The following is a 15629-nucleotide window of genomic DNA, read 5'->3' on the forward strand; positions in this document are numbered from 1 at the left end:
AGAAAGTTTTGATGCTGTAAAGCGGGGAGGTGAGACAGCCGCATCTGGGATGCTCTCATCCAACCAGGTCTCGGTGAAGCAGATAGCCGAGCACTCCTTAATCATAAGTAGAAGATCAGTATGGTTAGGTCATAGATTACTGTTTATTGTCAGTTGTTGAATGTGCTTTTGACAATGAAAAGGAGGTAAAGCAATGTTAAATTGTGACAATAAAATGAATTGATGCTTAACTTCTGACATACTGTATAAGGTGCCTTGTTCGGGTCATTTGAAAGGTTCTTCTGAAACTGCAGCAAGTGTATGAGGTAATATGCCATAGCTCATCTGCCAAACTAGAAGGGATATAGTGGTATACATGAACCATTAAAATTTGAGATTGAATAATTTCACAAACAGGTAGCTGACTGGTGGTAGAAACTACCACAATTTTCATTTGTACTGACCTCTCTCAATGCAGTCTGGGGCAGAGATTTCAACCGTCAACCCTGAGCAATACTCCAAGAGGTTCTACGACTTCATCACCACCATCATGTCCTAACCTGGCGTGAGCTAGAACTGTGAGTGGTGTTCAGCAGGGTTGGATGGGGAGAGCGCAAGCCCAGCAATGGAGATTCTGCCCCAGGGGGACGGAACCGGCACACACCCATCACCTTGGACTCCAAACCCAGGGCCGTTTACATTTTTCCCCGTGTTTTATTATTATTATTATTATTATTATTATTATTATTATTATAGTTTCTTCAAACTATAAGGGTGGGAAGATGTAATGTAGTTATGTGTCAAATATATACCTGTATGTTAGATATTGTTGAGTGGGAATTTGAGTGATGTTCTTGTGAGTTCTACTGTATTTGACATCCTAACTGGCATTGTCAAAGCTGCTTTATGTTCTTTTTGTTTACGTTTTAAAAATATATATTGCTGAGATGGTGTATCTTAAATGAACAAGCATGTTGCTGTTTGCCTGTGGAATTGAAATAGCTAAGTGATATTCTTTTTAAGTTAAACATTTCAATATATTTTGTATTTGGGAATAGGAAAGAAGGGAATATTAGAGAAAGAGATTTACATTGTCAATGAGGGCTTACACTCAGAGTGTAGATTTTATGGATGTGTGCCCATTTGAAATGGACTCCAAAAATGACAATGTTATACTTTGCACTTATTCTAACGCACCAAACTGTTTATGCAAATGAAACTGGTTGCAGAACAAAACTAAAAGAAATGCAATAGTAGTGGTACTGTACTATGTGTATTAGTTCATAGAAAGCTGTAATCCACATACCATATTGGCATAAAATCACCTAGTATAGTCTAGAAAGTTGAAAAGAGATATGGTCTGTTGCGTTGCTGTTTTGTTTGTTTGTTTGCTTTTTTTTTGGTCTTATATAATACAATATAATATATATTTTTACCTTTGTTTTAATACCATAAGAACAAGTGTTAATATGTGTGCCATTCTCTTGATGGGAATGCAAAACTTTTCAAGGAATTCTAATGCTTTGTGAATCAAAGAATGAGAGAATGTTGCCTAAAACAACAGGATTTGTTCATGTTTCTCTTTACGTAGTTATAATCTGGTGTAGTCTTGACATAGTGTTAAGTGAAGTATGTGGATATACTTGTTTTCCTCGGCATTTTCATTTGCAATTCTAAGCAATCCTAAAAATACGCTACGTAATGTTCTAAATATTTACACTGTGCGAGGGGTGTGCCTTTTTTTTACTCTGAATTGTTTAATTTTATATTTCTTTTTTAAAAATAAAAGATTGAATATATGTTATTTTTTAAAAAATGGATATATATATCGAAAGAATATTGAGGTTGCTCTGCTATTCTGGTGTAGACATAGTATATGTTAACTTTGTGATTTATCATTGAATGTTACTCCTTAAGCTCAATGATCAAGCAAACCTTTAACATGTTGACTTTAATTGCTGTGGGTTCATTGGCCGTTACTAGTCTACTTTAACAGCTTGTACCTGTTTTGCTGCTTCTACCGATGGCTGTCTAAAGTTGGATTATTGAACCCCGAATTGTTGGAGTTCATTGGTGTTTGTAATCCCATTGGACGTTGAAGAGTTTAAAGCTTGCATTTCAAAACTTATTTACATTTACGTGTAGCTCATACAAAAATGAAACCCTCAGATATGTCGGGTGCAATGGGTTTGTCAGAAGGTCTTTGTGGGGAAAAATGTCTTTATACATAAATTTGAACCTCTCAACTTTGACTTAAGAACTTCTCACTCAAAGTTGAACTCATTTTTAGCAGTAGGTGAGCTCCGGCTTGTTTAGTAATTGACTTTGTAACCCTATATGCATTGTAAATTTATAAAAGGTTACAGTAAGTTCACATTGAATAGGAGCATCGAACTGACACCACCCCCTATGGTGATAGTAACATGTGGTTTTAATTTGAGGAGGAGCATGTAAATGATAATGAGGTGATGTACATCATCTATCTGGTGAAAGGTAGAACATTGTAATCCATTGTTGTCTATGCATCATAGTTGTTGTGAATTCAGTTGTGGGAGCCAGTGTCAATCTCATGTTCATGTGCTGTAATGCACCCCATTCTCAAGACACTCCTCAATAAAACTGATCATTGCTCTGCCAACTCTTTTTTCTCAAGTGATTTGGGGCATTTTGAATGCCTACATTCTTTAGTGTCATACATTGGATGTCCTGACGACTGTAGATGAGAATAACACTGCAAGCATACTATATCATATGTAATGTCTGTCATATTACATAAATAGAATTACATAACGAAATTATGGTATGGCCACAATACCTGAAATCAAGTCATTTAGTCTCTTAAAAGATCCAAATGAATTGCATTAGGCGACATTAGACTACTCTTTCTGAAAATGGAATGCGTGAAAATGCCAAATGTATGGCCACAAACGGATCTAAATACTGTATATTGCTTTGTGCAATGAATCTGATCTACATGCAAGGTGTGTTGGTTACCGCCAGGAGGCGACATGCCACAGATTTTTCCACAGCGCTCCATGGCACGTGCGCAGGCCGGAGCGCTGTCAATCAGTGCGCAAACTGGCGTCATGCCCTTGCCCGAAGGCATAAATAGGAGTTACCAGAAAGGAGTCATTAATCAATGTTTCTCTACTACAGCAGATAGGCTACATGTAAAGATGAAACAATGAACTATTCAGCCAAACCTATTCAGACTGGGGATGACGGGTCATGCTTGACCCTATAAGCAACCGAATGACTTTTGTTCCACATTTTGGCCCAATCTAGTCTAGTCATTGCCTAGCCTACATGAACAACAATTTATACACATCTTGTGATCTATATTTTAATCAAAATGCCACAGCTATTTTTACGGTAAAGGCTAGACCGTTTGTCACATATTTTCATAATTTCGCATAAAATGTTTGGGCTAAACAGGTTATTCCATTTCCCGTTTAGGCCTAGGCCTACACTAAAACATATAGGCTATATTGAGACATATCGGCCTTGGGAGGCTGTGGCTTAAGACGGACCAACTGATGGATGATTAACAAATGGATCTTTCCCTGTGGTCTTTGCGGCCGTGATTCAAATATTGTCTGTTGATATCAGAACAACCTAATCATTCCCTGATATTCTGGTGAAAACGTATATTTGTGTCAGACCAGCGGCCTTTTATTTTTTATTTTTTTTGAATGGTGAATATGTCGACGCACTATTTGACTTCAAAACATTGGCTACATTTACCAAAGCGAACATCCCCTCCGCTCGGAACTCTACGAGAGGTTACCCTATAGCCTACCCTATAGGTCACGATCGCAGGAGCCAAACGCTCAATGTGGAGGACCTAAACACCCCGTTTTCACCAGAATATCAGGGCATGATTAGGTTGTTCTGATATCAACAGGCTATAGCCTATTAGAATCACGGCTATAGCACTGATGAGGCCAAAATAAAAAAAAATCTTTAAAAATAAAATAATCTGATGAATAAATAGGTAGGCCTACAAAGTCTTCACCACATGTTAGTGTCCACTTAGGCTATTTTATATCTTCCTGATTAATATAAAATAGCCTACATACATTAGCCTACCTTATAGGCTAACCTATGGTAGGCTACATATAAATAGGCTGATAAAATGTTGTGGATTATTTGTATTCGATAGTTTATCAAATAAATATGAAGCAGATTGATTTCAAATCGATGACGTTTAACATGCACAGCCTCGCCGCTTCAGGTTATGCTCATCATCCATCTGAAAGGTAAAAACATGATATAAAAGTTATGTTCTTTTTAAAATTAAACAGATATTAGGCCTAAACAAACCAACAAAGACAAATCATAAGAGCCGCCACACAAAGGAGGGCAGATTTATTGAGAAACTTAAAAACTTGCAAGTGAATCGTTACCAACGGTGTTTAGGCCTATTATGCTGCTTAATTGAAAACTGGTGCTGTTGGTTGGAGCATATAGGCTAGGCCTATGACAATAACGGCCAATGTCTCATAATTCTTCAGATCCTACCAGTGGGGATTAGATAAAACACTGCAACTAATTTATATTATTTGTTTAAGTAAAAAAAACACAAATGTTTTGTTTTTCTCGTAAAGTTACCATGTGTACAGGACCAGAAAGTGTTAGAAGTGGTCAGTTACTGTCATTTTAGCCTAGGCTATGACTGCAATTTTAGGACACAGTGATTATCCATTGCTTTATTTGGTCTATTCCCAGAAAGTGTCAAATGGAAGCCAACACACAAGCAGTAGGGTTTCATAACAAAATGTAAAATGTTTATTTTACAGGTCCTCGCCCTCTATGCAGCAACAGTAAATACATTTAACAAATAACTAGTGGGTACAAGTATTCATGACAGCAAACACTAAACACTGAGAGAGAGAGCAATCACCTCAAATGTTTACACAGATGTATCTTCTCAAAATGTCATGGTGACCCCTTCACTGCAACCTTTATTTTATTTTCGTCTTGATGTTCCAATCTGACAATAATCTATGTCCAATAATCTGATAACAGATCTTTTCAGTTTAGTAAAAATAAAATAAAACTGAAGAGATATCTCACCCACAATAAAGTCTAAAAAAAACCATAATACTGTCTTTAAGTTCAATAATAAGGCTATATTATAAACTTATAATTCTCTGGGGGAAAACTGGGTCCTGACTGGATCAAAATCTTTTGAGAAGATATTAAGTCCCAGGATTTTTTTTAAAAGACAAAATTAAATATAAATGATCTATGTAAAGGCAAATTAAAACCAAAATCAGCAAACTTCACTGAAACTCAGAAAAAGCTTCAGAATTTCAACTTGATCAAAAACCCATATGTGCGGGTACAACACCAGGGTCACTTCAGTTTTCATTTAGGGCCTACATTGACAAACTTATTCATGTGATGTCAAAATATTTTTTTCTCCCACAAATGAATGCAACTACTAAAAAAACAAACAAACAAAAAGATCAGCTCTGTTGGCATGGACAGGGACAGAACAGGGGTCAGTCTTTGGTCAAGTCATCCCAGAGGGGGTGAGCCATTCACAGCCGAGGGCTTGCAGGCTTTGCTGTTAAGGGTTAGCTGTCTGTTTGCTTGACCAGAGCTGCAGTTGGTGGTGGTGGTGGCAGAGGAGGAGGAGGAGGAACACAGGCCATTGATCGTGGAGGTGTGTAGGAGTCCAGACTGGGCCGACTGCAGCGCAGTGCTGGGGTTGGTGGGTGGGGTGGTGGAGGTGGAGGTGGAGGGGTCTCTGGCAGCAGGGCTGCAGGGTTTATCACTGCCCGAATCGCTCTCCCCCTCGGGCCGGCTGCCAGCACTGCCACTGCTCAGCTCCTCTCTGGGACTGCAGAGCTTCATCATCTTACAGCTGGGCCGCACTCTGTACTTCAGGGGCAGTGGTCCATTCTGGGAGATGAATGCAGTCATTCAGGTGTCATAACATGTTAAAAATATATTTTTAAATATATAAAAAATGTATAGATGGACAGTATCTAAATTGTAACTGAAATGTCAAACCATTCAAAACCAGAAATGCATGCATAAGTGGACAAATCAGTTTCCATACCCTTCTCCAAGTGTAGATATAAGCAATGTCCATTAATGTGTAATAATCTTTAAGTGGTTCATCTTCATACATAACATCAATCTGGAGGGAAATAAGAGAAAAACATGAGCAATATATACTACACAAATTTGTGTGCCAGATACAATACTTACTATTACACATTCATTTGACTAGAAGACGGCCTACAAATATTGGCTCATTTAACATAATACACACATAAAACGTGTGAAAAACATATGTACCGGTAACTCATTTGTGAAGGGAATGATGTGAGAATCCTACCTGAAATGTGCATGGTATGTCCATCTTACTCCTCAGAAATTTTCTTAAATGCAGGACAGTCATTGCAGCTGGACACTGCAAGTACCTTTTCACACTCTGTAATAGAAATACATAATCAAACACTGACTTTTCACACTCTGTAATAGAAATACATAATCAAACACTGACTTTCAAACCTTCAGCACATCAGTCTTATTTTACCAACTAAACTATGTATGACAATCTTTACCCAGTTTATTATCTAAAACAGTAACAGTTTGAGGAACAGATAATAAGTGTTTTCACCTCTTTAGTGACACTTTTAGCCTCCCCAGATCTTTCTTGTCTGTAAACAACAGCAAAAAAGGTTTAGACAGAAATAACCTCCTACACAATGAACACCTACATGCCCCAAATATTTTTTACACCTTTTTCTAATCTAATGCAATGACATCTGTGATTGCTGACATAAAAGCTGACTGGAAAGTTTCAAAACGAGATGAGCCTTACTTGTTTTGGTCAAAGAACTCTATGGAGAGGCTGATAATCTCATCATCTGTAATTATTCTCTTGTCCTCGTCAGCCACCTCTCCTCTGTCTTCATTCGATCCATTTGCAGCTGTGGCAGGAGGTCAGTAAAAACAACAAAAACACACATCACTCAACAACTTAACCCCATACACGCATGCAGGTTAAAGTAGGCCTAATGCAAGTGAAATCTTTTGATTCATTTACCATCAACTGAAGGATGTTCGGCATAGAAATCCCGTCTGCGTTTCATTTCATCTGAGAAAATACACTGCAGTTATTTATCTTCCAGACAACCAGACCAGTAGTTTTTGTATAAAACACAAACTTACTTTTGAAAAGACCTGGAACCAACTTGTATACAATGTCTTGAAGAGTCTTGTCCGACCTTCCAAAAGAGTAAGAAAAAAAAAAACAGTCTCTTCTGTTTTGTTGTAAATTATATGTTTATCCTATTCTCAAAGCTACAACTTGATAAATGTTTTCAACAGGATACATTGTAGGCCTACCTTATATTCAGCAAAGGTTTTGTTTTGTGGACCTGAACATCACAAATAGGGCAGTACTTGCTGGTCTCAAGATACCTCACAATGCACATTTTGCAGACTAGGGGCACAGACATAATTAATTAGGACGGGTTTATCTGTTTTGTAACTTTACATTGCAGTCAAGTAGCCTATGAGAAATCAGGCAGTGAAAATGAGTTGAAAGGAGGAACTTACAGGAATGTAGGCATTCAACAATGGTGGTGGCATCTATGAAGTAACCTCCACATAACACACACATCAAGTGGGGATTCAGTTCTGTTATCTTAATTCGTGTTGTTCTGTGCATCATGGAATCAGAAAGTCTGCTGCAGAAAATATATTTAATTAAAATGTGCCAAATATTCTTCCAGTTACAATTCTAATGGCCTGCCAATCATTTTAAGCTGGTCCAGCAATGTATGAAAACGCACTTAAACAACCCGAAATCTTAGCTTAGCCATCAAGCAGTGTAAACTGATGTTTTTAAAACATCCTAAACACATCAATTGCGCAAGACACCCATCAACAAACATATTAGCCTACCTGGAAAAGGCAAGGTAGGCTAGGAAGCAAAGTAGGAAGGCACCAATATTGTAAGGATAATGGACAGATGCCAAAATACCAGCACTAACAGTTGCTATAGCAACCGGTAATATTTGGCACCATGCCAACTGAGGGCTGAGTCTTTCGGAGGTATGGGTCTTGTCTTAATGGCGTAGACCAATGTGACGACACATAATGCCATATCTGCCACATAATCCGTTACATTTTAGCGGCACACGCAATGGTTCTCGGAGTCACACTCGGCGTGCAGCGCATAAGCTACGTGGCTGCCATATTGCCCATTGCATGCGCGAGTTTGTTCACGTGAGTGTGCGAGCACGATAGCCTATCCAAGGTTTTCCTGATATTCCTAAAATGATGCATAGACATTACATATCCTACGCCTTAAGGGAAGATGGATGTTCTACTGTCAATATATATCTGAATTCAGAAATAAGTCCACGATTGAGTTAAGTAGCCTATCTAAAACGTAACGATCTTCAGCGGGTGGTTTTCCCATCAGGAAGGAGGGAGTATCAAAAGTTCAGATTGTTACAATGTTGACCCTTGACTGGTTCTCCAGAAAACAGTCTTTCTCTTCGTGAAGAAGGCCAAATTATATAGTCCTACTATGGTACAGGATATTCCGGAGTTGATAAACGAATTCAACGCAATTTTAAAAACAAAACAAAACCCTAACTAAATTCGGTTTAGTGCCTTGGCAACGTAGCCTATTAGGCCTATTTGCAGACTCATGTCTAAGCGATGGGTTTCAATTGCTTATGTTAGATCCGAAGTTGAGACGCATTTTTTTTCTCCAAGAAAGACGCCCTTCAACTATTTAGAAATACAGATTTTAACCAAGACCGGTCTATCCTACACCTGTAAGTCATTACAACCAACAGCACATCAGTTAGCCTATGCCTTTTGAAAGTAGCGTATCGCACCTTGAGCCATCCTTACACCAGAAGACTTTGACAACATTTGGGAAATATTTTTGAAAGATTGTAGCCTAGTCTTTTTAGTAAAGTTTGAATGGGGGGCATTAAAAGACTCCAATCTTTCAAGAATCGTTCCAAAATCTTGTCAAAGTGTTTTGATGAATGCATTACTCTGGCGAGATAAGTAGCGTAACAGGAAAATGACTGGCTTTAGTTGCACGGCTGTATTATACGGAGAAAAAAAATCAGCATTGGCGCCAAAACCATAACTTTGAAAGAATGTTCAACAAACTAATAGTGAATATTTTACTGTAACAAGCGTTAGTAGCCTACTCGCAATCAGGTTGGGTGTTATGTTAATCTCCCATCGATTTAGAAAATGAACACGGCAAGAGTAGCCTCAGCCCTGGTTCCCCTTCCAGGGAGGTGGAAGGTTGTAGAGACCAGGCTTATAAGGTTAGAAACATTATTGCCTTGTCAAACTAAGACAAGAAATAAGATGCAATTAACTGTAATGTCTTAAACAATTACTTATTGTTAGGCAGTCAACCAATAGCCACCACTTCAGCCCAACAAAGGCATGTTAATGACTGACATATAGCCTACAGATTTCTTCAGATTATCCACATGTTGATTGGAACAAACGGACAGAAGGTGTTTGTTAAAGGCTATAGCCATCTTTGAAAAGTTCCTGTCGCAATAACCTACAGTAGCTTAAACTATAGTAGTGTTTCTCGAGGAGGGGCATCTAGAATTTCAGCATTAAGTTATAGGCTACACACGCAGCTGATAAGAATGACACAAGGGTGCCCAGATACATGATGAAATATCCTATTGTAGACTTAAACATGATTGGATGACCGTCTGAGAAGGCGACACTATTATTAAAATCATGCGTAAGACCTGACGCACGACTAGGCTACCAGTTCACCGATAAAATCAATCATATTACAAAACTGTTTTTTTTTTTTACATGCTTCTAGGCCTACATAACTGGCCTACCACAGCCATGACCCCATGTTTTCCACATATTTTTGTGTGATTTTTGTGTGACATGATTTGTCACAGCTCTAAAGCGTTTATGACCAGAACACTAGTGCCAAAACCATCACCCACAAATAAATTATTGTTGCAAATTAAGCCAACCTGACATTTTAATTGTTGTGATTGTAAAGTGAAAACGGAACAGCATGATACAAAATTATTGTGGAAGCTGGCATTTGACTTAAGCATAAGATAACGTATCGTCAGTAGCCTACAAATAGTCTATAAGAAGAACCAAAAGCGTCCTAAAACGAGCAAACAAAACATATGGGGCAACTCTATTAATCTATACAAAATGACCTGAGCGAACAGGCTGATATAAAAGCATATTCTTTAACACTGTCGGAAACCACTACTTCCTACTGCATCCACATCTAACGAGAAACCTCTGCCTACGAACATAAGTTCCTAAAATGCTAAAAGAATCATCGAATGTCCAGCTGTCAATTTTGCCCATCACTACATCACCAAGAGTTCTCATTCCTATAATATCAGCACATCATGTTGAGTAGTAGGACTTAAATAACTGTTAAAAATGTGATCCATCCTGAGATCTAACTCATTTCTCCACTGGCTTTCCTCAACCTGACGTCTTCTACTCGTGTCAAAGAACGCGAAACATAATTGTATCACTATTAGAATGTTTTGGATAAGATGCGCATGTACTCGCGGCGTTATTTTTGAGAGAATTACAGTGACATGTATCAAAGACAGACCAATTTTAAACATTTCTGCATAGAGCAAAGAGCATGTTCGCACCAACCAAGCAATCAACAACAGCTACTCCCTATAGCGGTACGAATATTTCTATAGCCTATATCTTCATCGCTCGTCAGAATTTTAAGGCGAATTCCATCGTACTCACCAGGTTTATCTAAGATGGCATCCAAGCGATATTTGTGGACAATGAAACTTGAAAGTCGATCAGAGAAAAATGAATGCAGCCAAAGCGGCCATCTTGGATTGAGCTGCAGACGCTGTCAATTGCAAGAGCTCTAACGCACCACCGTCGAGTTCATTGTAGTTACGCAATTGCCTTTTACGCGCCACAGTAAGCCTTGAACATTCTTGGTGACGGAATGATTTGATCTCCAAATCAATTTTTTCACTTCTCTCATCGAACTGTTGTGGTCTATCGCCCAATTCAGCGGTTTAAAAAATGCCGTATCTGATGGTTCAGTGGAAACTGACACCGTCCCCAAAATGGCTTGTAGTTCGACCGCCCCGCGCTGTCACGTGGTCCCATTCCTGAGGGTAGCCTGGGAATTAGAAGCGGTGTGTAGGAGATCATCAATACCCCAACCCCGGAGGAGGGTCTCTTTTTTGTCTTCGGTTGCACTCTCCTCCAGCAACTCCAGTCAGTAGATGAGCACTGCGAGATGCAGACTACCAGCGCTTCCTACTCTACCAAAGCGATTGAGCAGACAGCTATCAATTCGAATTGGTAGCATAACAGTGCATTTTGGGCAATTTGTGTGCCATAATTTCCTCGACGCCCAAAGTTGTATGCTTCACCGGAGCATGACAAAATGTAAATGTATAGTTATCTGAATAGCACTGAAAAGAAGCCTATAGGTCCATGCAGTAGGCTATCCAAATGATTTATAGTAGCCTATATGGTTACTTCTCAAGTTATCTTCTTCACAGTCTGTGTTTTAGTGTCCATGTTGTTGGTTTTTCTTAAAGACACCTTCTCTAATGGTTTAATGTTTATCGATTGTATCGTAGATTTTTTTTGTCCTTTGGCATAAACTGATGCCGTTTCGACGTTTTTGTCACGTTTTTTGTCACGTTTTGCTGACAGCTGCTTTGCTCAGAATGTATGTTATTTGTATTTATTTGTAATATATTATAGCTTAAATGTAGTCACATTATAATGCTTGGCTACATGTGTTAGACAAAGCCTAGACTAGGCTACACTAACCAAGAACACCAATAGTGTGAAAAGATAAAAAAAAAAAAAATCAGAACATAGACTGAAAAGGTTCTCATATGAGGGTTTGAAAGAGAGGGGCCAATTTATTTCGACGGGCCGAACTACTTTTGAGCTCAGGATGTCAGATCGGAAAGAAGCACTTCACCATTCATACGTGTAAAACAACCAGTTTATTGTTGAGTGCGTGGTTTATCGTAGGGATATAGTCTTTAAACGAAAAGGTAAAGGTGCATGCTTGGGCCTATGGAGATAACACATGCTTGACCTGACTAGAACGTTTTCGATCTCTCATCTTGTCCTGGGACAGCCGTCCACAAGACAGCCACCCACTAGTCTACAACAAAGGAACAAATAAACATAGGATATCTGAGTTTTATGTCTAAAATAGACTTTATTGTACAGAACAACAACATCATCCTTAGAGATTAACTTTCTAAAATAGGCTAATTAAATAGCTGAAGGGTGCGTTGGATTTATTCAGACAAACTAGGCTAGTGTTATATTTGGTCTGAAAGTCAAATAGGCCTATTTAGTATCCTACTTATCACATTTTAACTGTAGGCTACAAGTTTTATATGTTAGTCCCAGGTTACAATCCCATCCCTACATAGCCTAATTGTTTGTTGCAGGCAAAGGGCACTAGGCTATGTGCTGAGATGTGACGCATTTCACACATAACTTTATTTTTCTATTTTGTAGGTGTTCCTGTTATGTGGCAAAACAGTAGGCCTAGGCCTACCTCATCCAAGTGTCTCTGAAACCTACCAGCAAATATGTGCGAAATATACGCGCCTGCTAATTTTAGACATATGCATATGACGATAAATGACCGCACAACTTGCTGAAGGGGCAGTCTGCTACAAGTTACAAGTCAAGGAGGTTCCCTGACGTCATGCGCGAGAGCATGTTGCGATTAAAACAAAGGATCACAGCTGAGTGCAACAAAACTGATACGATTTTAAATTCAGACGCATTTCCCGCTATTAGCTAAACATAACTGATGATACAATAACCTACCGCTAACCTTGATTCAGACCAAACGAGTTGCACGGAGTGTTGCCGAAATAGGATTCCTGAGATACGACGACAACCTTTCAGCCTTTCAGTTTTATGTGTTTAGATGACGAGTAGGCAAATATGACTAGGCCTACCTATAGCTTACGTTAAGCTATAGCCCACACGGAACTTTTACAGCACAATAACTTACAAACAGGATAGTTACCGTTAACCATTTGGTTTAGGCGCTCATAGGAAATTTGTGACCGGGAAATCAACCTATCTGCGATAAATAAATAAATAATCATATTTACAAACACACTAAAAAAAGTGACTGTAGGTCTTTAATTAATGGTTTAGTTGTGATATCCGTTGACCACAAGGTATTGCCGTCTATAGCCTATGTTCAACAACGGAATATCCTAAGGTGGTGGACCGTGCGGCAAAGTTAGGGATGTAGCCTAGGCTGCAGATATAAGCAGCATAGCGTAGCCTAGGCTACTAGAGTGGTGCACGGAAGAAAATGTCTTTCACAGACAAGCGAGAGACTTGGTAGAGAGAGAGATATATGTATTGCCTTACAGAAATCAAATTATTATTAATATAAAAAAAATAATATACATTTTATGTATAAATATATTGGCTATATTATGGGCTATAACACCACTACAATTATCTCTAAATTGCATGTTGACACTTATTATGTATGATATTATGGTTATCATTCCCAGTTTTCAAATATAGGCTTACTTCACAAAACTTTATGGCCTTCACAGAATGGCTTTCACTCAAATCAGTGGGCCTACAGCCTTCATAATTGTCTTGCACACTATGGCACGTTTCAATCTGGTGTAATCTTCAGTTTATCCAAATGCATTATTACAGTCAAATTAGAGTTTGAGCCTATGATTAGGCTACTATACAATCTTTCCACACCAATCAATAGCCTTCATTTCAAATAAATGCAGTTCCTTTAGTTTTTGGTCTGGATAGGCCTGGATAGAATTTATAATTACTGGAGTTGAATCACATATGGCAAGGCAATGCGAGGCAGTTTTATTTATATAGTGCATTTCACACCAAGGCAGTTCAATGTGCTTTTCACAGACAGCACTAGAAAAGAGATCAATGTACAAATATGGGACATTTACTGATAAACGGTGCATGTGGTCTTCAGCCAGATAAAGCGAAATATCTTGCCGCGTCAACTCTGTAATGTCTCGCTGAATAATTGAACACAGAATGTTGCGATTTGGGACAAATGGGTGATGATGATTGAAACACTCAAAGCTATTTTCTTCTGCATGTGAGTAATCATCTTCAGACATGTTTCATAACAAACAAGTCCACTTCAACCAGTAGCGGTGTGTTAATGAAAAGAAACTTGCCTACCGTGTTGTGAATTATTTATTTATTTATTTTATTAAGTGTTAAGTTCATGAATGTGGGATAGATATGGTCCGTCAAATTAATGTTTGTGGTGAGCAAACCGTACAAAAGTGACGGGATAGTTTCCAGTTCAGATATCCGAATTATGCGCATAGCCTCAATGCATATTGCAAAAGGTAAGTACTGTTCACTCTGGGATATATGAAACGATAAGGTTTTTATTTTATTTTCATGTCAATTTTTTACCAATCACTCCCGAGTTTATGCATCCCTCATCTGCTGCCTTGAAGGCATGTCTCTGTCCACAATTAAATCAGGATAGCGAAAAAAAACCCGAAGACAAGTTCTGAAATTATAGACCTAATGCTGTGTGTATAGCCACTTCAAAAGTTCTTTTTTGAACTCGATGAAATATCAATAGATCGGGGTTTATTTATTTTATATTGAAATGAATCGCCCCAAGGGCAATGACGAATATTATTAGTGATTTTGTTTTGTCAGATAGCCCTAAAATTTTTTATATGTAGGCTAGATGTTCACGCTCAAACTGGCCGTGCGGGTAGACCAGGAATTCGAGTTTGAGTCATTCCCTATAATAAAAAAATCTAAATCTTCCATATTTGATAGTTAACTGTGGCATGATTATTGATCAGATTCTAGCCATTTTGTTGAGTCCTGGCCTTTGGCTGCACCTTATATATATATCAGGGGTAACAGAACAGGTTGGGTAGGCCTATTTGTTCCGATATTCTGACAAGAGATTTGCAAAATGATCTAAATGATTTGCGACGCTTGCAAAGCCCATCACTTTTATTTCAATTGGGAAAAAAACCTAGCATTCCGTTGCCAGTTTGCAAAGTGCTCTGATAATCTAGACCTAGTCTCTTTTGAAATACTGTATATTAGGTTAAAGTATAGTATTGTTCACAGTTACAGATATTAGGCCCATTACTAAAGACTTTTCAATTAAAATTCAACCCATTACGCATTGGGCATTCAACCCATTACACATAGGCCTTTATATTTTAATAAGCTGTTGTTTTGCATCGTTTCTTGCATGGACAAGGATGAAAGAAGTAATGCCAACCTTCATGGATCCACGTAGGGCAACACGGTAAAGTTTTGTTCTTGGTATGTGAACTTTCATTCTCCTCCTCTTGCATTTTACAACGTTCTGTTTTACTCTATGCGTACGTGTGTGTCTTGTGGCCGAAGATATATATAACCTTAGATATGATGGGTGATATGTTTAGGAGCATTATGTAGCCAATTACCTTGAAGGACAGTCTCTTTCGGATGGCATGGCCATAGGGAAGATGCAGCGACACTCTGTGGCAGACTTCTGAGGTGCACTGAGGGCCAAGAGAGGAAATTCTCAGTGGTAGCTTTGGCAATCACATACGTTCCCTTTAAGA

At 38.5% G+C, this 15629-nt stretch overlaps 2 protein-coding genes across 4 annotated transcripts in view; one reads left to right on the forward strand and one right to left on the reverse strand.

Moving 5' to 3' along the window:
* The window catches only part of pip4k2ab (phosphatidylinositol-5-phosphate 4-kinase, type II, alpha b), a 38169-nt gene extending 35552 nt beyond the window's left edge, over nucleotides 1-2617 (forward strand). For both annotated transcript variants that reach the window (XM_076293448.1, XM_076293449.1), the window contains one exon: nucleotides 458-2617. In XM_076293448.1, coding sequence (XP_076149563.1) covers nucleotides 458-538 — 81 coding nt within the window. In that variant the 3' untranslated portion in view covers nucleotides 539-2617. The remainder of the gene's footprint in view (nucleotides 1-457) is intronic.
* Nucleotides 2618-4744: 2127 nt separating this feature from the next.
* On the reverse strand, nucleotides 4745-11084 carry bmi1b (bmi1 polycomb ring finger oncogene 1b). Of its 2 annotated transcripts, none has more exons than XM_076295709.1 (10): nucleotides 10759-11084; nucleotides 7561-7688; nucleotides 7348-7444; nucleotides 7171-7226; nucleotides 7046-7096; nucleotides 6821-6929; nucleotides 6617-6656; nucleotides 6332-6427; nucleotides 6050-6130; nucleotides 4745-5889 (listed from the first exon to the last, which is right to left on the reverse strand). In XM_076295709.1, exons 2-10 carry the CDS (start codon nucleotides 7673-7675, stop codon nucleotides 5503-5505), a joined length of 1032 nt encoding a protein of 343 aa, XP_076151824.1. In that variant the 5' UTR covers nucleotides 7676-7688; nucleotides 10759-11084; the 3' UTR covers nucleotides 4745-5502. The 2 variants fall into 2 exon arrangements, with proteins under 2 accessions (XP_076151824.1, XP_076151823.1); XM_076295708.1 differs by having other exon boundaries at nucleotides 7561-7691.
* Between the last annotated feature and the right edge of the window lie 4545 nt (nucleotides 11085-15629).

Source organism: Alosa pseudoharengus, unplaced genomic scaffold (genome assembly GCF_046254945.1).
Source record: "Alosa pseudoharengus isolate Yale_2024_CS ecotype anadromous, Long Island Sound unplaced genomic scaffold, YU_APseudo_1.1 YU_APseudo_1.1_scf_2, whole genome shotgun sequence".
NCBI lineage: Eukaryota > Metazoa > Chordata > Actinopteri > Clupeiformes > Clupeidae > Alosa > Alosa pseudoharengus.